General features: G+C 40.1%; 1 protein-coding gene across 2 annotated transcripts in view; it reads left to right on the forward strand.

Annotated features, from left to right (window-relative positions):
• ccdc178 (coiled-coil domain containing 178) overlaps positions 1-22,689 on the forward strand; it is a 309,293-nt gene that overhangs the window by 14,708 nt on the left and 271,896 nt on the right. For both annotated transcript variants that reach the window (XM_073043130.1, XM_073043139.1), the window contains exons 5-6: positions 1,626-1,699; positions 4,569-4,651. In XM_073043130.1, coding sequence (XP_072899231.1) covers positions 1,626-1,699; positions 4,569-4,651 — 157 coding nt within the window. The remainder of the gene's footprint in view (positions 1-1,625; positions 1,700-4,568; positions 4,652-22,689) is intronic.

A 22,689-nucleotide genomic window follows, 5' to 3' on the forward strand; every position in this document is an offset into this window, starting at 1 on the left:
ATGTGATTATTATGAAGTTATCAATTGTTTATAAAGTCATTATACAGTAGATTCTAGTTAATTGGGACATAGCAGGACCAGTACATTTTGCCCAATTAAGGGGCTACACCCAATTAGCTGGTTTAATGGAAAAGTTAAAAAGGAATAAAAAAAAGATGAACTATCAATTAACTGAGTAACAAATTATGTGTCTAAATGAAATGGAGAACAAATTAGATCACTACCAATGCTACTATAGTACTATAAAATTGTGTAATAGTTCCTAATGGTTATCAATGGAGGAATTCATCCTGTGTATGCTGACATGTATGGGGTATCCAGGGAGAAGTAGCAGCCCTGGTGAAGGGGATTGTCATGTTTATTTGGGGCTGCTCACTAACCTATAGTCCCTACTGGGAAAATTCAGTCCTCACCTTTGGTTCCAAGAAGCTGTTTGCATGCAAGAGCAGCAACAGCCCAGTACGCTGCTTCAACAGGTGAGCTAAACCAGGTGAGGGTTGGTGGGCCTCATAAACCAGTGAAATAGGGACATGCCTGTCCTAGCATGCGAAGTCAGCTCCAGCGTACTGGGCGGATTCAAAGTACATTTATTATCAAAGTAAGTATGCGGCATACAACCCTGAAATTTGTCTTCACACAGACAATCATGAAACAAAGAACAACAATGGAACCAACTCATTCAAAGAAAAACATCAAACCTCCCTCACCCCTCAAAAGAATCATGCAAAAGGCAACATAAAATGAATGGAAACACAGAATATAAAATGCAAGATCAGAAGGGATATTTCGGTACAGTTCAGCTCAGATCTGTGGGTCACCCCAATTCAAAAATCACCCAAAAGTAATAACTAAATAGAACAACCAGAACTAGGACACACTAATAGATCAATAGTGAGATTCAATGGCCAAGAAAGTGGTTCTGCAATGTTTTGTGGAGAGCAAAAGGCATGATAAGGTAGAGAAGATATCATGGTTATCTACTGCAATCAAGAAAGTCTTCAGTTTGTGATGACCACTCATACCAGTGGAACCTGACTTCCGAGGCCGAAAGAGTGGAACAGTTGACAGAAATGATGGACAACCAACATTCTGCTGTGTTCTTTTGATTGACTGAAATGAATAAAATTGGTGCAGGCACTTAGTGCAGATAATGGACTGCCTTCATACAATGCTTTCAATAATTGCATCTTCCAAATCTTAATTTTCATTGAATCATTCAAGATGATTGATGCAATCACCTTCAAATTCTTCATGGTACCTAATTTGTTGAAGTAGTGAAATAGTTTCATTTTCACTCCTGGCCATTTCTGGTATTTCCAAGCCTGAGTGCTTGAAACCGCAGTGAGCAAAACAATTTTTAAGTTGTGTAGTGTCTAATGGCCACACAAGTTCATGTGACTGAACCTAGTTAGAAACCGGCAACAGTCTCCTGTCCTAATTAAGCAGTAAAGTGTCCCGAATAAATGAAGATAATTACGTGAATTTTCTCAAATTGTTTTTGTAAGGATTATCCCAAATAACTGACTGTCCCAATTAACCATGGATCAATTAACTGAAATCCACTGTATTCTCTTTATTGACTGTTTTTTATTGATGTATGATTTTAATTTTGCAATTTCTGATAGTTTACAGAATCTCTACAGTCAGAATCCCAAGGAAAAAGTCAATCTTCTGAAAAGTTGAGTGGGATTTCACAAAGGTGAGGTTTGATTATATTTTATTAGTTTAGAACCAAAGCATATTTCCTTTGAGATCCCTCACACAATACTGATTTATCACAATTCCACCTACTTTCAAGTTGAAATTTCTATTTTTATTTTCTGAATCTCAGAATTTACTGATACTAAATAAGCAATATATGTTAAAAATTATGTAAAAATAATAGTTCAAAATAAATATTTGTGCTTTGGTAACTATGAGCATAATGCATGTACTGGGGCAAAAATGTGATCTGTTTTAAATTTTTTTTTATAAAGTGTCTTTAAGGATTGGATATTAATGGAATCTATTTTCAATTAATATGTTTGTTGGACCTCCTACAACTGAGTGTAATTCTGACATTTTTCCTCACTGGTTCAATGAAGAAAGAATAGTTGCTGAAGAACAGGGATTTGCAAATGAAATGGAACCATGGCACAGCATATGATATGGAACATGACCAAGTGTATGCACTTGCCTGTCTTTCTAATTCTCTCCATCTTTTGGCCTCCTTCATTGTTTCAACAAATTTCAAAAACAAAGACAAGCTCAAGGAGCAGCATTCTACCTTAGCACATTATGGCTTTCAAGATTTGGCCATGAATTTCACTTTTTCATCAAGTAAATGAATTTCATTCCAATCTTGTATTCCACATTTCCAGTATTTATTTCTTGTACTTTAGATATTTTCTCACATCTTGTTTGCAGATTCTTCAGATAGCTGTGCTACCCTTTATCAGCTGACACCACTACTGTTTGCACCATTCAAGTTTTTACAGACTTGTCCATTCCTTCCCTCTCCATCTTTTCTACAACGCAAAACATTTTATTTTTAACTTTGGTGGCACGCTTGGATGCACCAGTTTTTACGAGGGTCAACTAAAAGTATTGTTGTCTTTTTTTTTACAAATTTTTTTTGATTGCAAGAAACCTGGTGGACATTAGGAACTTAAAGTACTGCACGTCTACCCAATCAGTAAGTTGTGTCAGGGAAACTGAAGAAGTTGGACTTGACCATGATGCTGCCTGCGACAGGGAGGTGTTGGTGCACAACGGCGGTGTGCAGTCCAACAGTAAGAGCTTTTCTTGTGATTGCAAGATCCTGTTGGACATTGATGGTATAGAACGCTGCAAGTTTAAATCGTTGGTTTATTGGTGAATGGCGGGGTGGATGGTGGTGGAGCGCCGTCATGCATGACCTCGGTCGTTGCAGGATCCAGGCCTCAAGCTGTGATGTCGCCTGTTTGCAGGCGCCCAGAAGAAGGCATCGGAGTCGGGTTGTCTGCTGGAGTGTCGGAGGCGGTGTGGCGCAGCGTCCAAACTGGAGTCAGTGCTGCCCCCAGTGTTCAGTTGGCAGAAGACAAGCTATATTGTATTCGACTGCAGACTGCTGCAACATTCATGGACTCAGGGACTTGTAATATCTTTGTGGTTCTGTATTTTCTTGCTATCTTATATGTGCTTTGAGCTGTGTTGGACTGTTGATACTGTGTTGTGCCCTTTTGTCCCGGTGTAATGCTGCTTCGTTTAGCTGTTTTCATGGGTGTTCATGTATGGTTGAATGACAGGTGAATTTGACATAGAGCATGAACCTGTCCCAGTTCTGATGCTGGGCTTCTGGCCAGAAAGTAATGTGTTATTTAACTTAAGACTATTCCTTAGAATGTAGAAGATTGAGAGGAGATTTAATACAGATTCACAAATTTATGAGGGGTATGGAGAGGATAAATGGAAGTTGGCTTTTTTCCACTAAGGTCATTGCAATTTGAGGTAATTGGTTAAAGATGAAAGGGAACAGGAGGGGAAACTTCTTTATTCAGAGGTCGTGAGAGTGTGGAATGTGCTGCCAGTACAAGTCATGCATGCAAGTTTGATTTCAATGTCCAAGCAAAATTTGGATAGGTATATAGATAGTAGGGCTATGGAGGGCTATGGTCCCAGAACAGGTTGATGGGAGTAGGCAGTTTAAGTACTTTCTAATTAGACTAGGTAGGCCGAAGGGCATGTTTCTGTATTGTACTTCTCTGAGAAGGTGGGGGGAAAGGACAAGCTAGAAGGAGATAGATGAAGCCAGATGGGTGGGGAAGGGGGGACATGAAGCAAGGAACTGGGAAATTATATATGGAAAAGGTAATGGGCTGGGGAAAAAGGAATCTCATAGGAGAGGAGAGTGGATCATGGGAAAAATGGAAGGAGGAGAGGCACCAAGGGGAGGTATGAGGCAGGAAATGATAAGAGGTAAGAGGCCAGAGTGGGGAAATGAAGGTGAAGGAATGGGAAAAGGAGAAAAAATTACTAGAATTTGGAGAAATTGATATCATGCTATCAAGTTGGAGGCTACCTGGACAGAATATGAAGTTTTGTTCCTCCACCCTGTGAGTGGCCTCATTGGGGTAGAAGAGGAGGCCATGAACCAATATGTCAGAGCAAAAATTGGAATAAGGGTTAAAATGATTGGTCACTGGGAAATTGCACTTTTTGTGGATGGAGCTGAGATGCTTAACAAAGTAGTCCCCCAGGCTATGTCGAGTCTCACCAACATAGAGGAGGCTGCATAGATTCACATGTGAAATGTTGCCTCACCAGGAAAAATTGTTTTGGGCCCTGAATGGAGCTGAGGGAAGAGTGAATGGGTAGGTGTAGCACATCAGTGGCTTGCAGGGATAAGTAACAGGAGGGAGATTAGAGGTCAGAGACGAATGTAAACGGGAATCATGGAGGGAGTGATTTGAAAAGATATCTGTTGACATTTTGTCCCTAGTGATGGAGACAGTGATCAGAAAATTATGTTTCTTATTCAACTTTTATTTAATAAATCTAATCTACATAGATGTGTCACCAATTTTATTCTAATTCTTTTTTTCCCGTAGAAAGGAATTCAATCAAACAAATTTTTCCAGTGATTTGACATCATCTAATCTGTGTATTAGCAGTATTGGATTTAATGAAACAGGTATGACTTTATTTAAAAAGAACTCAAATAGAATGAATCCCGTTTATATTTGAGGGAAAAATGTTAAAACTAATCTTGAAATGGTGACCTTCTATTTGAATTAATACTGCAACTATGTTTATCTATATTTTGAAAAGAATAAAAATATAAATATGCTGCCAACCTCATACTACTGTAGCTGAATAGAATAATATCTCATTTTTTTCTCAGAACCATCAAAATACTTAACACTCAATTTGGAAAGGCTGCTGATTGATCAGCTTTAAAAATCAATCTGTCATATAGATGTTTTATTTTTGCAATGGAAGGATATGCATGTTAACCACATGTTATAAGACCATAAGAACATTTGGCCCATCGAGTCTACTCTGCCATTTCATCATGGTTGATCCAATTTACCTCTTAACTCCAATGTCCTGCCTTCTCTCTGTATCCTTTCATGCCTTGACCAATTAAGAATCTCTCAAACTTTGCCTTAAATATATGTAAAGACTTGGCATCCACAGCTGCCTGTGGCAATGAATTCCACAAGATTCACCATTTTCTGGTGAAAGAAATTTCTTATTTCCATTCTAAAATGACACCCCTCTAATATGAGGCTATGTCCTCTGGTCTTGGATTCTCTTGCCATAGGAAACATCCTTTCCATATCCACTCTATAAAGGCCTTTCATCATTCGATAGATTTCAATGAGGTCACCTCTCATTCTTCTGAATTCTTCGGAATACAGGCCCAGTCCATCAAACACTCTTCATAAGACAAGTCATTTAATCCTGGAATCATTTTTGTGAACCTCCTTTGAACTCTCTCCAGTTTCAGCACATCCTTTCTAAGACGGACCGAAACCTGCTCACAATGCTCTTAAGTGTGGTCTCATCAGTGCTTTATAAAGTTTCAACATTACATCCTTGCTTTTATATTCTAGTCCTCTTGAATTGAATGCTAATATCACATTTGCTTTCCTCAACAGACTCAACCTCCAAATTTACATTTGGGAATTCTGCTCAAGTACTCACAAGTCTGTTTGCACTTCAGTTTTTTTGTGTTTCCTCATCTAGAAAATAGTCAACTCCTTCATTTTTTCCACCAAAGTGCATGACCATACACTTTCCAACACTGTATTCCACCTGCCATGTCTTTGCCCATTCTCCTAGTCTTTCCTCCCGTAGCCTCTCAACTTCCTCAAAACTACATGCCGCCCCCCCCACCCCAGCTAGCTTCATACCATCTGCAAACTTTGCAACAAAGGCATCAATTCCATCATCAAATCATTGACATATAACATAAGAAGAATTGGGCCCAGCACAGACCCCTGTGGCCACTGCTTTGTCCATGCTAGAATCTTTCCTGTAATACCATGGGCTTGTAGCTTGTCAAACAGCCTCATGCGTGGCACCTTGTCAAAGGCCTTCTGAAAATCTAAGTATACAACATCAATCAATTCTCCATTGTCTGTTGTCCTTGTTATTTCTTCAAAGAATTCCAACAGATTTGAAAGGGAAGATTTTCCATTGAAGAAACCATGCAGACTACAGCTTTTTCTCACTTGCCTCCAAGTACGCTGAAACCCCAACCTTTAGTAATTGACTCCAACATCTTCCCAACCCTTGAGGTCAGACTAACTGATTAATAGCTTCCTTTATTTTGCCTCTCTCCCTTCTTGAAGAGTGGAGTGACATTTGCAATTTTTCAAACTTCTGGAACCATTCCAGAATCTAGTGAATCTAAGGCTTCCTTGATCTCTTCAGCCACCTCTTTCAGAACTCTGGGGTGTACACCATCTGATCTAGGTGACCTATCTACCTTCAGACCTTTTAGTTTCCGAAGAATCTTCACTCTACTTATGGTAACTTTACACGCTTCATAACCCCTGAGACCTGGAACTTCCACCATACTGCTTGTGTCTTCCACAGTGAAGACTGTTGCAAAATACTTAGTCAGTTCATCTGCACTTCCTTGTCCTCCATTACTTCCTCTCCAGCATCATTTTCCAATGGTCTAACATCCACTCTCATCTCACTTTTACACTTTCTTGTATCTGAAGAAATTTTTGGTTTCCTCTTTAATATTATTGGCTAGCTCATTTTCGTATTCCATCTTTACCTTCTTAGTGAGTTTTTTTAGCTGCCTTCTGTTGGTTTTTAAAAGCTTCCTAATCCTCTGACTTTCCACTAATTTTTGCTCCATTGTATGCCTTCTCCTTGCCTTTTATGTTGTCTTTGATTTTCTCTTGTTAGCCACGGTTGTGTCTTCTTTCCTTTAGAATAATTCTTCCTCTTTGGGATGTATATATCCTGTGACTTGCGAATTGATTCCAGAAATTCCAGCTATTACTGCTCTGCCATCATCTCTGTCAGCGTTCTTTTCCAATCTTTTTTGGCCAACTCCGATCTCATGCCTCTGTAATTTCCTTTACTCCACTATAATACTAATACATCTGACTTTATCTTCTCCTTCTCAGGGTTCTTTTACCTTACTCTTTCCAATCAAATCTGGCTTACTGATTCTATTCCAATCCAGAATAGCTGATCTTCTAATGGGCTCAACCAGGAGCTGCTCTAAAAAGCCAGTTTGTTGACTCTTTAGCTTTCCTGTAATCCAACACCAACCTGATTTTCCCAATCTACCTGCATATTGAAGTCACCCATGACCATTGTAACATTGCCCTTTTGGCATGCATTTTCTGTCTCCCATTATAATTTGGAGACCACATCCTTACTGCTGTTTGGGGGTCTGTATACAACTCCCATCAGGGTCTTTTTACCTTTGGTATCTACATGGACCATGATTTATGGCTGTTCACACTCCCACTCAAACATGCTGAGGACGGGATCTGAGATATCCCAGACCCTGGCACCAGGGAGGCAATATACCATCCAGGAACCTTGTTCTTGCCCACAGAAACTCCTGTCCATTCCCCTAACTAATGAATCCCCCATCACCATAACAGGTCTCTTCTCCCCCCTTCTCTTCTGAGTTACAAAGGTAGACTCAGTACCAGAGACCCAGCCTCTGTGATTTTCCTCTCTTAGGTCATCCCCCACCCCCGAGAGTATCCAAAGTGTAATACCTGTTGTTGAGGGGTATGGTCACAGTGGTATTCTGCACTGGCTCCTTAATCTCTTTCCTTTTCCTGTCTGTCACTTAGTTTCCTGTGTCCTGCACCTTGGGTAAAACTACTTCTTTAATCACTCCCTCAGCTTCCTGAATGATCCAGAGTTCATACAGTTCCAGCTTTAACTCTATAATGTGGTTTGTTAGAAGCTGCAGTCGGATACACTTCTTACTGTTGTAGTCATCGGCAACCATTAGACGTCTCTCTGCCTTCCTACATCCCTCAAGAGGAGCATTTCACTATCCTACCTGGCATCTCTACTGTCCTAGCGCATGGCCAAGTGGTTAAGGCGTTCGTCTAGTGATCTCAAGGTCGCTAGTTCGAGCCTTAGCTGAGGTTGCCTGTGTGTCCTTGAGCAAGGCACTTAACCACACATTGCTCTGCGATGACACCGGTGCCAAGCTGTATGGATCCTTATGCCCTTCCCTTGGACAACATCGGTGATGTGGAGAGGGGAGACTTGCAGCTTGGGCAACTGCTGGTCTTCCATCTGGCCTCACAATCACTACTCCTCTGGTTAGACTATCCACATATTCATATTTATTTAACAAACCCTCCTGGACACACAACAAATGTTGCCCCGTTTAAACCATTTAAACTAAGAAGGTCCAAGTTTATATTAGGGAAGTTGGCCTCCCCCTAAAGAACAACCCTATTATTTTTACACATTTCCTTATTCTGATTACATATCTGTTCCTCAATGTCCTGGTGTCTATTAGTGGGGGTTTGCAGTACAGTGTGATTGCATCCTTCTTATTCCTGTGTTCAAGTCAAATGGGCTCAGTATCTGACCCCTCCATTATGTCTCCCACGAGTGCAGCTGTGATATTTTCCGTGATCAGTAGTGCAACTTCTGCGCCACCCCCCCCCCCCCCCCCACCTTCCCACCTCCTCTACCTTTTCTAAAACTTCGAAAACTGGTACATTTGTAAGCAAGTACTGTTTCAACACAAGGCAGCTCAAAGTGTTTTACATAGAACAAGATATAAAAATCAAACATCAGATTTCAGACAATATATAAGATAATAAAATCATACAAAAATAGATATGATCAATAGAAGTTACAGTGCAGGAGATTCTAATTAAAAGTTTCAGCGAAAAGAAAAGTTTTAAGCCTCGACTTAAAAGAGCTTAAAGTTTGGGCAGACTTGTGGAGCATAGTAACTAAAAACTGATTCAACATATTTAATTTTGACTCTGGGAACGGTAAGCAGACCAGCCCCAGCTGACCTGAGAACTGGGGAAGGTTCATCATACAGCAAGAGATCATAAAGACCATAAGACATAGGAGCAGAATTAGGCTATTTAGCCCATTGAGTCTGCTCTGTCATTTCACCACAGCTGATCCTGGATCCCACTCAACCCCATATATCTGATTTGGATAATGGAATTGATGTCTTTGTGGCAAAGTTTACAGATGATCCAAAGATAGGTGGAGGGGTAGGCGCTGTTGAGAAAGCAATGTAATTGCAGCAGGACTTAGACAAGTTGGAAGAATGTGAAAAAAGTGGCTGATGGAATACAGTGTTGGGAAATGTATGATAATGCATTTTGGTGAAAGGAACGATAGTGCAGATAAGGAAGACGAAGGAACACATACCAATCCTCATAAAGGGATCAGAACAGGAGAGAGTGAGCAGTTTCAAGTTCCTGGGTGTCAAGATCTCTGAGGTTCTAACCTGGTGCCAACATATCGATGCAGTTGTAAAGCAGGCAAGACAGCAACTATACTTCATTGGGTGTTTGAAGAGAGTTGGTATGTCAGCAAATACACTCAAAAACTTCAGTAGAAGTACTGTGGAGAGCATTCTGGCAGGCTGCAACACTGTCTGGTATAGGAGAGGGGGAACTACTGCAGAGGACCATAAATTTAGTTGGCTCCATCTTGGGTACTTGCTTACAAAGTACCCAGGACATCTTCAATGAGTGGTGTCTCAGAAAGGCAGCGTCCATTATTAAGGACCTCCGGCACCTAAGGCATGCCCTTTTCTCACTGTTACCATCAGGTAGGAGGTACAGAAGCCTGAAGGCACACACTCAGTAATTCAGGAACAGCTTCTTCCCCTCTGCCGTCTGATTCCTAAATGGACATTGAACCCTTGAATACTGCCTCACTTGTTTAATATATATTATTTCTGTTTTTTGCATGATTTTTAATCTATTCAATATACAAAGTGTACATATACTGTAATTGATATCTATTATTATTTTTGTTCTGTATTATGTATTGCATTGAACTGCCGCTGCTAAGTTAACAAATTTCACAACACATGCCAGTGATAATAAACCTGATTCTGATTCATATTCTGGTATTATCTAAATGGGGAGAAGGTTCAAACATCAGAGGTGCAGAGGGACTTAGGAGTCCTTGTGCAAGACTCCTAGAAGGTTAATTTACAGGTTGAGTATTTGGTAAGGAAGGCAAATGCAATGTTGGCATTTATTTCAAGGGGAATAGAATACAAAAGCAAGGAGATAATGCTGAGCCTTATAAGATGCTAGTCAGGCCGTACTTTGAATTGAATTGAATTTCAGTTCATTGTCATTTAGAAACCAACTGCAATGCAGTTAAAAAATGAAACAGAGTCAGCGGGAGATGCTCATGGAGTGAGTACTGTTTTAGATTCGCTCCATAACCTTTACTTTTTCTAACCTTTGATCACCCTTATCCAACTTATTTTTACCTACACCAAAAGATTCTTGCTATTTTCTTGGACTTATTGTTAAGAGTTTATTGTGAATTTTTGAAGATATGCAAACAGAAATGGCTCTTAGATCTAAAGGACGAGAACCGGGGCGCAACCCGAACGGTAATGGAAAGAAGCAAGCTCAACCGCAACGCACTGAATTAACTTATGAACTATTTATGGAGGTTTTGGATAAAAAATTTGATGAACTACAACAAATTTTTAAACAAGATATAAAGGCTTTTCAAGATTATGTGGTTAAGACGGATTCAGTAATTAACCAGCAGCAAGTTCTTATCGAATCTCTGCAAGAAGAAGCTTGGAAACGAGATTTGACAATTGAAAAATTGCAACAGGATTTAATTTCGACCATTAAATTGGTGGAAACACTTAAAGCCAAGAGTGTCGACTTTGAGAATCGGTCCAGAAGACAGAACCTACGTATACTTGGTCTCCCAGACGGCATAGAAAAAGAAGACCCTTCAAAAATGAAACAACTTTCCTCCAGAATTGGAGTATTGTCAACAGTTTTGGTCCTCATATTTCAGAAAGGATGTGTTGTCATTGGAGAGAGTCCAAAGAAGATTCAAGAGAATGATTCCAGGAATGAAAGGCTTTATATATGAGGAGCGTTTGGCAGTTTGGAGCCTAGAGACACTGGAATTTAGAAGAATGTGTAGCGTTCTCATTGAAACTTACTGAACGTTGAAAGGACTAGATAGGGTGGATGCAGAGACGACATTTCCTATGGTGGGGTATCCAGAACTAGAGGGCACAGCCTCAAAATTGATAGCGACCTTTAAGAATAGAGGTAAGGAGGAAATTTTTTAGCCAGAGAGTAGTGAATCTGTGGAATTCTCTGCTACAGACTGTGGTTGAGGCCAAGTCTATGGGTATATTTAAGATGGAAGTTTATTGTTTCCTGATCAGTCAGGGCATCGAAGGATATGGCAAGAAGGCAGGTGTATGGGGTTTAGTGGGATCCAGGATCAGCCATAATGAAGTGGCGGAGCAGACTCGATAGGCTGAATGGCCTAATTCTGCTATTATGTCTTATAGTCTTATAGTATGATCCCTGCTCCTAAGGGTTCCTTTACCTTAAGCTCCCTAATAAAATCTGGATTACTTAACAACATCCAATCTAAGATAACCTTTCCCCGAGTAGGCCCAAGCACAAGCTATTCTCTAAAGCCATCTCATGGACATTCAACAAATTCCCTCCCTTGCGATCCGACACTAACCTTATTTTCCCAATCCCCTTGCATATTGAAGTCCCCCATTACAATTGTGACCTTACCCTTATTACATGGCCTTTCCAGCTCCCTTTGCAATCTCAACCTCACATCTTAGCTACTATTTGGAGGTCTATATGTGATACCCATAATGATTATTTTTACCCTTGCATTTTCTTAACTCAACCCACAAAATTCCAACATTCTCTGACCCCATGTCATCTTTTACCAACAGAGCCACACCACCACCTATGCCTTTGTGTCTGTCCTTTCAATACAAAGTATATCCTTTGATATTAATCTCCCAACTATGACCTACTTTCAGCTACGACTCAGTGCTGCCCACGTCATACCGACTAATCTCTATTTGCACCTTATTCCAAATACGATATCTATTTAAATACAGAATGTTTAGTCCTGCATTCTTCACCCTTTTGAATTTTGCCTCCGTAGTACAATTTAACTCTTTGCACTGTCTGCATTTGTACCCAATCATTGGCTTGTCTTTCCTTATATTCTCATTACACCTGTCATTCTCATTACACTCGTCATCTACTTGTAAACCTGCTGGCTCATCCTTAGCTCTATTATACTGGTTCCCATCCCACTGCTATATTAAATTAAAACACTCCCAAAAGCATTAGCAAACCTGCTTGCCAGGATATTGGTCCCACTCAGATTCAAGTGCAACCTGACCCTTTTGTACAGGCCAGAAGAGGACACAATGATCCAGAAATATGAATCCCTGACCCCAACTCCAATTCTTTAGCCACACACTAATCTGCCATCTTATTCTATTCTTATCCTCACTGTTGCATGGCACAGGCAACTATCCCAAGGTTATTTCCATTGAGGTCCATTTGCTTATAAGGTACTCCTTCCAATCCAGGCAACATCCTTGTAAATCTCCTCTGCACTCTTCCTATATCCACATCCTTACATTCTTGCTCCTTTCTCAACTAAGTTTCAGTAATGGCTTCAACATCCTAGTTTCATGTACTGATCCATGCTCTAATTTCATCAGCCTTGCCTATAATACTCCGAGCGTTAAAATATGCACACCAAACTATCCGACCCATTGTATCTGTTATTTTGATTTTGCCTTTGAATACTATCCCTGACATCTACCTTCAGGTCCGCTCCTTCCCTTATAGAGTTGTGTCCCTGGTTCCCAGTCCCCTGCAAAACTAATTTAAATTCTCCTGAGTAGCAACAGCAACCTTCCAGTTCAGGTGCAACCTGTCCCTCTTGTACAGGTCACCACTTCCCCAGAAAAAGTTCCAATGATCCAGGAAATTGAAACCCTGTCCCCTGCACTGTCATCTCAGCCATTCATTCATATATGCTATCACCCCATTTCTTCCTGTGCTAGCCTGGTAGCCTGTGGCACAGGGAGTATTCCGGAGATTACAACCTTGGAGGTCCTTCTTTTCAGCCTCTTTCCTAACTCTACATACTCACTGAATAGGACCTCTTCCCCTTTTCTGCCTGTGTCATTAGTGCAATATATACCATGACCTCAGGTTGCTCCTCCTCTCCTTTGAGAATATCCTGCAGCTGCATCATGAATCTTAGCACTTGGAAAGCAACACATCATCTTGGTGTCTCTTTTGCTTCTAATAGAAACATAGAAAACCTACAGCACAATACAGGCCCTTTGGCCCACAATGCTGTGCCGCACATGTACTTTCTTTAGAAATTACCGAGGGTTACCCATAAGCCTTCTATTTTTCTAAGCTCCATGTACCTATCTAAGAGGCTTTTAAAAGACCCTATTGTATCTACCTCTACCGCTGTTGCTGGCAGTCCATTCCACGCACTCACCACTCTGTGCATAAAAAAAAACTTACCCCTGACATCTCCTCTGCACCTACTTCCAAGCACCTTAAAACAGTGCTCTCTCATGTTAGACATTTCAGCCCTGGGAGAAAGCCTCTGATCAATGCCTCTCATCATCTTATACATCTCTATCAGTCACCTGTCATCCTCTATCGCTCCAAGGAGAAAAGGCCAAGTTCACTCAACCTATTCTCATAAGGCATGCTACCCATTCCAGGCAACATCCTTGTAAGTCAACACATGCAACACACCTGGATTGGGGAACATGCCTTATGACCTTTGCCTTCTATGAGTAAGCCAATTCTGGATCCACAAAGCAAGGTCCCCTTGGATCCCATGCCTCCTTACTTTTTCAATAAGCCTTGCATGGGGTACCTTATGAAATGCCTTGCTGAAATCCATATACACTACATCTATTACTCTACCTTCAATGTGTTTAGTCACATCATCAAAATCAATCAGGCTTGTCAGGCACGACCTTCCTTTGACAAAGCCATGCTAACTATCCCTAATCCTATTATGCCTCTCCAAATGTTCATTAATCCTGCCTCAGGATCTTCTCTATCAACTTACCAACCACTGAAGTAAGACTCACTGGTCTATGTTTTCCTGGGCTATTTCTACTCCCTTTCTTGAATAACGGAACAACATCTGTAACCTCCCAATCCTCCCGAACCTCTCTCATTGATGGTACAAAGATCATTGCCAGAGACTCAGCAATCTCCTCCTTCACCTCCCACAGTTGCGTAGGGTATATCTTGTCTGGTACTGGTGACTTATCTAACTTGATGCTTTCCAAAAGCTCCTACACATCCTTTTTCTTAATGTCTATATGCTCAAGCTTTTCAGTCGCTGTAAGTCATCCCTAAAATTGCCAAGGTCCTTTTACATAGTGAATACTGAAGCAAAGTATCCATTAAGTGCCTCCACTACCTCCTCTGGTTACGTACACACTTTTCCACTGTCACACTTGATTGGTCCTATTGAGTCTGTTGTTATATCTTTTTTTTTTCCTTAGTCATGGTACAAGATTTGAAATTAATGCATTTATATACTTCCTATTGATTAAGTCCATGTCTGATTTTAAAAAAATGTTAAGTACTGGGTCAGTTCATGCTGATTCTTAGTAAGTATTCTCTAGGAAGTAACTGCTAGCTTCAGCGAGTATTATAGTAAATTTAGATTTCCACATTGTTCATTGTAGCAGGAAAATACAAAATAGTTTTGGAGTTAGATGATAGCACCACTGGCCAGTATTCTTCACACTGTCCTTTGGCAGTTCCAGATCATCCTGAGCTGAAAAGCTGGTTGCATTTCACATCTGGCCCCGCTGCCTGGCAAATGTTTTGCAGTCCCATTCATTTGAACTGGAATTGTCTTTCTTAATTAAAGATAACTAAAGCTCAGTAGTTTGTATTTTCCCCTTAGATTAATATTCATTTTAATATGAGTTAAGTAGCTTTAACTTTTAATATTTGTTTAGATTTGTATATATATAATATTTTATGTATGTTTACTGTTGCTGTCATTTTACCTAACACTGAACAGTGTAAAAGGTTCTGATATCACAGATTAGCAAAAAACCATCAGTGTGATCCTGGGCTGGAGTCCTTAGGCTCTGAAAAAAAAATGACTTTTTTACCTATTAATACCACTTTTCATGTGGAAAATTGTGGTTAACAATCACTGCAAACAATGAAGAGGCAGGAGCAGAGGAGGCTGATCTGAGGGTCCAGGCGTGCAGGTGCAAAATGGGGTTGAAGCGAGGTTGAGGCATGTTCGATGAGAAGTTGGAGTTGAAGATGGAGTTGGAGCGAGAGGAGTGGAGAAAAGTTGAAGCCGAGTTGTTTTGGAGCCCAACAACCTGTACTGGAAGCGAGGTTGTATCGTTCTAAGCACTGAGTTGATTAGGAAGGGTTGAGTATGGGCCAGAAGTGGCGGGGCCTGGGATTGAGTGTGGGGTTGAGCTGGTGCATGAACAGTTTAAAGGCCAGGCCAGATGGACTGAAAAGGCAAATTGTCAGGACCAGAGATGAGAGTTGAGCTGGTTCTGCTCCATGATGTTTTACTCTGCTTTCCTTGGTGCTCAGGCTGATGCTGTGAGCCTGATCTGGCTGCTTCAGGCTTTGGGTTTATGGACTCAGTTTGGTTCTGAATGCTGTTGCTTGCTTTATTATTTGCATGATTTTGTTTTTTTTTCTCTCCCTGAGAATTGGGTGTTGGTCTTTTTTTTAAATCAGCTTCTTTTAGGTTTCTTATTTTGTGGCTGCCTGTAAGCAGGCAAATCTCAAGGTTGTATAATTTATATATTGATATTAAATGTACTTTGAACTTTGAGGATTAGCAGCTTGACACCTACTCATCACTTGTGGCAGCTCTATCCTGTGGAATAGCTGCTGTGGGGATGCTTTCAAGGTATATAGAGAAGCATGGCTGTGGGCATCGTTTGGAAGGTGAACACACAATTTGATAGAACATTTTTTCCTCGTCTTTCTCAGACTAGCAGAAGTTGGCGTTCCCTATCCAACCGATGTAAGAGCCTGAATTTTGTGGATTTATAATTTTGGTTTATGTATGTTGGCTAATATAAGGAGTTGATTAGAAACATTAATTGCACACTTTCGAGGAATGTTTGTTAAATGTATAATACTATGCAAAAGTCTTAGGCCCACACACACACACGTATATCTAGCATGTTTAAGACTTTTGCATAGTACTGTAGTAAGTGATGATAAAGCTGATTCTGATGTTGGTCTCTATTGATGACTGAAAGTGTGAAGGGGCAAGGAATGGGGGAATCAGGGATGTGAAAAGGGGGAGGGAACTGGAAGGCATGCTGTGATGATCAATAACCAAGTGCTTGGAATCAAATAATCTTGCTTGGTGTTTCAGGGCTGGGTATGTCTGCACCTGCACCAGTCCCCAACCCTGGCAGTCCTTGTCAGATATCCCTCCCATGGTACTCTGCCCTTAACATTCACAACATCCTTTACTCCCACCAGATTTATAAACTTGTTTTCTGCTCATTGATAAATACAGTACTGTGGAAAAGTCTTATGCACCCTAGCTATGTACAGGTACCTCAGACCTTTGCACAGTACTTTATTTCAAAAAGATTTGAGAAGATCATCAAATGCCGGAAATCTAAAACAACACACATAAAACACGAAAGGTACATTCAGCAGGTTGGACATCATTTTGGAAAAGAGTAAGTAGTTAAGATTTTGGGCTGAGACCCTTCATCAGGACTGAGAGAGAAGGGGCAAGATGCCCGAATTAAAAGATTGGGGGGAGGGGAAAGAGGTTAGCTGCAATGTGATAGGTGAAGCCAGGTGGATGGGAAAGCTCAAGGGCTAGAGAAGAAAGAATATGATTGGAGAGGAGAGGAGATAATAGGAGAAAGGAAAGGACAAGGAGGGGAGAAGTACAAGGTCAGAGTGAGGTATAGAGGAAGGCGAAGGGGGGTGTTGGAATTTGGATCACTAGAAGAAATCCATATTCATACCATCAGGTTGGAGGGCACCCAGACGGAATAAAAAGTGTTTCTCCACCCTGAGGGTTGCCTCAACTTGGTATAAGAGGAGACAATCGATTGACATACCTGAACAGGATTGAAGATTGGAATATTTGGAATTAAAATGTTTGGCCACTAGGAAGTCTTGCTTGTGGTAGATTGTTCAAAGGTGCTCGACGATGCAGTCCCCTAATTTATGATGGGTCTCACCAACGTAGAAGAGGCTGCATCGGCAGCACCAGACTCAATCAACAACCCCAGCAGATTCTCAGGTGAAGTGTTGCCTCACCTATAAGGACTGTTTAGGATCTTGAATGGAGGCAAGGGTGTATCTGTAAACTTAAATCGCCGGACCAATAACCACGCCACAAACAGTTCTTTACTTTATCCTTCTCACCAGTTTATTTGTTTGAACTGAGCCAGCGAGAAGTTCGGAGCCACACACAACAGAAGGACAGAGTTCCTCTCCCTCTGGGGGCTCATGTCAAACCTCTATCAGCAGGTTACATACATTTATACAGTTCAAAGAGACCATCATTATCCATATATGGAGTTGTTTTCCGGTTCTTAGTACAAAGCTTGTGTAACTACAGGGTACAGAGGGTCAGAGAAGGGAGTAATTAGCTTTGGAGTTTTTATCACACGCATTTGTTACTTTACAGAATCAGTTCTGTCCTTGATTAAAACAGAGAAGTAGTTTAGCAATTTCACAACCTCACAGCTGCAGAAGTACAACTAAACACGCGAAGCAAAATCAAAGGATGCAACTTACGCTGACAGAGTACAAAGTCCTTGAAGGTCATTAACCCCTGCCTCCCCAATATCCTCAAAAACTTGTTCATATTGGCAGGTGCAACACTTAGGGCTCTTGCACGGATAAGCGCCTGGAGGAAGGGGGTAATTAATGGGGTAGATGAATGGACAAGGGAATTGCAGAAGGAGTGATACCTGTGGAAAGTGGTGGTGGTGGGCTGAAGTAAAGATATGTTTAATGATAGATGATAGATAGATAGATAGATACTTTATTCATCCCCATGGGGAAATTCAACTTTTTTTTTCCAATGTCCCATACACTTGTTGTATCAAAACTAATTACATACAATACTTAACTCAGTAAAAAATATGATATGCATCTAAATCACTATCTCAAAAAGCATTAATAATAGCTTTTAAAAAGTTCTTAAGTCCTGGCGGTTGAATTGTAAAGCCTAATGGCATTGGGGAGTATTGACCTCTTCATCCCCCTTCACTCAGCTACCGATGTTAAACTCTCCAGTACTTTGCCCACGACAGAGCCCGCCTTCCTTACCAGCTTATTAAGACTATTATTAAGATTATTATTATTATTATTATTATTATAATGGTAGGGGATCCCTTTTGAAATGTCTTAAGTTGTGGAGGATAATGGGTTGGACTATTCTCCACAGTAAAAAAGAAGCTTACTGTGTTTGTCACAGTTGAAATAATTTTTATTATTCACAAATATTGATGCACGTAACTAATATAGCAGATAACATTTAGTTTGCCAGAACTGTTAAAACACCAGTAATATAAAATGATTGCTACTTGGTCAACTGTTCATCGAGAAATTGTAGATTCATTCAATTGACGATGCAATGTTCAGTTCCTGAATTCCAAGTGACATTTTCTCAGCAAGTACCTGAAAGTCATCCACTGAAACTGTAAGGCCTTGATACGTACTTGTTTAGTGGAAATAAAAATTGTATTTAAGAGTATGATCGCAATGTCTGTCAGAAAAAAGGTTTAACTGCATTTAAGAAAGTTATTACTGGATAAGGTTAAATATTCAACATTTACCTTTTGATTTTGTAAATATTACTTCATACATTTTCTACTCAAAGTACCTCTTTTAATATTTTAACTATGATGCATTGAGAGAACAATATTAGAAATACTTCAGAAAGCTTCATTACATATAATTAAGTTAAAATGAGTTCAACTAAGTTAATAGAAATTATTTTATTCTATCTTAAAAATCTGTGCAATTTCCATTTACTGATATGGCTGACATGTGAAGTACTGTATTGGTGGGTGTACTTTCAGCTGTTTGAAAAGAACAGTTAATATTTACCTTGGAAAATAGAAGCATTTTGTGCTTACACATTAATTCATTGTTTTAAAATGATATATAAAAAACTATGTGATTGTATACTTCAGGTACAAGCATGTAGATATACACATTATAACAACAAAACAGGCTATTTGCCCATAGTTCTGGTGAGACCTGCTTTTAGGACAGAAAGTTATCATAGTCATATTCAATTAACTTGTTGTAATATTACTTTCAGAACTATTTCAACTTCTAGCCCATGGACCATAAAATCTATAGACATAGGAACAGGATTAGGCTGTTCAACCCATCAAGTCTTTCCACTGTTTAATCATGTCTGATCAATTTCCCACTTAACCCCATTCTCCTGCCTTCTCCTCATAACCCACTTTCATGCCTTAACTTATCAAGGTCTATCAACCTCTACTTTAAATATACCCAAAAACCCAAATTCCACAGATTCATCACCCCCGGCTAAAGAAATTCCTCCTTTTCTTCATTCTAAATCGATGTCCCTCTATTCTGAGGCTGTGCCCTCTGGTCATAGACTTCCCCCACCATAGGAGACATCCTCTCCACCTCTACTCTATCCAGGCCTTCAACATTTAAAAGGTCTGTATGCTCTGCAATAACAAGCCAGTTAGTTTTTCATTTTATCTCAAGTCGAAGATGAGTTGATGGTCATGTGCACAAGTATATTTCACATGGTTTTTATTTTCATTTTGAGATGTAGTATGATAATAGGCACTTAGGACCCAATGAGTTTACATCGTCCAATTACCCTACTACCTTATACATCTTTAGAATGTGGGAGGAAACCCATGTGGCCACGGGAAGAATGTACAAACTCCTCACAAACAGCAGCAGGAACTAAACCTGGATCACTGGCGCTGAAGTAACATTGTGCTAACCACTATGCTACTGTACTGCTCTAAATTTGTGCATTGGTGCAATAGAAAACTGAATTTTATAATAAAACATTGGCAACGTTGTAAGTGCACATCAACAAAAATTCAACAAAAATTACAGTGATTGCAGATAATTGGGACACATCAAACCCAATACATTTTGGCTCAATTAAGCAGCTATCCCAATTAGTTGAATTTTCTTGGAAATAGTTAAAAGTTTCAAAGTTCGAATTACATTTGTTATCAAAGTACATATACGTCATCATATACTGTGCTGAGATTCATTTCCTTCCTGACATTCACAGTAAGTACAAAAAACACAATTGAATCAATGAAAAACCACACCAAACAGAATGGACCAACAATCAATGTTCAAAAGACAACAAACTGTGCAAATAAAAAAAAATAATAAAGCAATAAATAATATAGAGAACATGAGATGAAGAGCCCTTGAAAGTAAGTCCATAGGTTGTGGGAACAGGTCATTGATGGGGTGAGTGAAGTTATCCTCTTTGGTTCAAAAGCCTGATAGTGTAGGATAATAATTTCTCCTGAACCTGGTAGTGTGGATCCTAAGGGTCCTGTCCCACTTTCCTAAGTGGCAGCAGTGAGAAAAGAACATGACCTGGATTGGGGAGGGGTTTGGGGGGTGTGCCAGTGATGCTGCTTTCTTGTGACGGTGCTCCATGTCAATGTGCTCAATGGTGAGGTGGGCTTTACCTGGATGGACTGGTGTTATCCACTACTTTTTGTAGGCTTTTCTATTCAAGGGCATTTATATTTCAATACCAGGACGTGATGCAACCAGTCAATATACTCTACAGCACTACTCTCTGCAGCTTCTTACATAACTGCACATTAGAACTGTTGTACCAGACCATAATGCAACCAGTCAGCATACTTTCAGCAGTACATCTGTAGAAGTTTGTTGGAGTGTTTGATGCCAAAGCCGAACACTGTTGACCTTAGAAAAAAGCAAAAGTTCCGATGCACCTTTGAGAATTCATCTATGTTCTGGAACCACGACTGGCCATTCAGTCCCTCAAGTCTGCACCGATGGACAGTGGGATCACAATGACCCAACTTTATCTACCTGCCTTATTCCAATATACCTGCATACTTTGTATGTTTAGATTAGATTTTGTTACATTTTTTAAAATTTTTTTTATTAGTTTTTCAAAACATTTTACAAAATTAAAAACCCCAAATCCCAATGAGGAGCATTAATACAGAGCAAGGTTGAGCATACAATAACAATATGCTACAGAGGAAGAGAATTTAACAAAAAAGCACCTAAATTAAAGACAAGTGAGCTTAGTGTCCTCCCCAAACCCCACAACACAAGAAAAAAAAATAACACTTCCAGACCAACCACCACACAATATAGAGAGTATAAGTCCAGACAGTCAAACTCCCAGACTGTGAATACACTTAGCAACAGAGGATAATAATGCCTACTACCAGAAAAAAAAGGGAGCTGAAAGCAAGGGACCGAAAAGAAAACAAAACCCTAGTCAAGAGGAAGGTTATGAAAGTACTCGATAAAAGGCCCCCAGATCTTATGGAACTTTAAATCCGAATTGAGAACTGAATAATGAATTTTTTCGAGGTCCAAGCAGGCCATAATGTCGTTAAGCCATTGCGCATGAGTGGGCGGGGCAACATCTCTCCATCTAAGGAGGATCAAGCATCTCGCCAGGAGAGAGGCAAAGGATAGTATTCGGCATTTGGTCGGACCCAGACATAAATCTGTCTCGCCCCAAAAACCGAACAGAGCAATTAAGGGGTTAGGTTCTAGGTGCTGATTCAGAATACCCGATAGTGTAGTGAAGACATCTTTCCAGAATTTCTCCAAGCTAGGACAGAGCCAGTACATATGGATGAGAGAGGCCACGCCCCTCTTGCATTTATCACAGAGCGGACTAATGCCAGGGTAGAATCGAGATAGTTTAGATTTAGACATATGGGCTCTATGAACAATCTTAAACTGTAAGAGACAATGGCGAGCACAAAGAGAGGTTGAGTTAACCGATTTGAGAACTGAGTCCCAGCTCTCCTCGTATAAGGAGATATTTAAATCCTGCTCCCAGGCCATTTTAATTTTATCCACAGGGGCCCGTTGTAAGGCTGCTAGTTTAGATTTTGTTACATTTTTTAATTAGCTTTATTTGTCGCATGTAAATCAAAACATTGAAACATACAGTGAAATGTATGCATCATTTGCATCAATGACCAGCACCGTGTGGGAATGTACTGAGGGCAGCCACAAGTGTTGACAATCTTCCAGCACCAACATAGTATGCCCACAACTTACTAAACCTAACCCGTCTGCCTTTGGAATATGGGAAGAAACCAGAGCACCAAGAGAAAACCCACACTATCAGGGGAGAACGTATAAACTCCTTACTGAATTGAACCCTGATTGTTAATCACTGGTGCTGAAAAGCATTCTACACTACCATGCTGCACAACAAGACTTAACAAAATCTTTGTAATCCTTTCTCTCAGACTGCTAATATATTATATCTAGGAATATATTTTTGCAATAAAAAGCTTCCATAATATACTACTTACAGCTTTGTGTCATTCACGAATTGAGATAAATTATTTTCTTTCTCCTCATTTAAGTTACGAACAATACAGTCCCACTACAGATCCTTGCAAGTCCAACC

This window comes from Hemitrygon akajei, chromosome 1 (genome assembly GCF_048418815.1).
Source record: "Hemitrygon akajei chromosome 1, sHemAka1.3, whole genome shotgun sequence".
NCBI lineage: Eukaryota > Metazoa > Chordata > Chondrichthyes > Myliobatiformes > Dasyatidae > Hemitrygon > Hemitrygon akajei.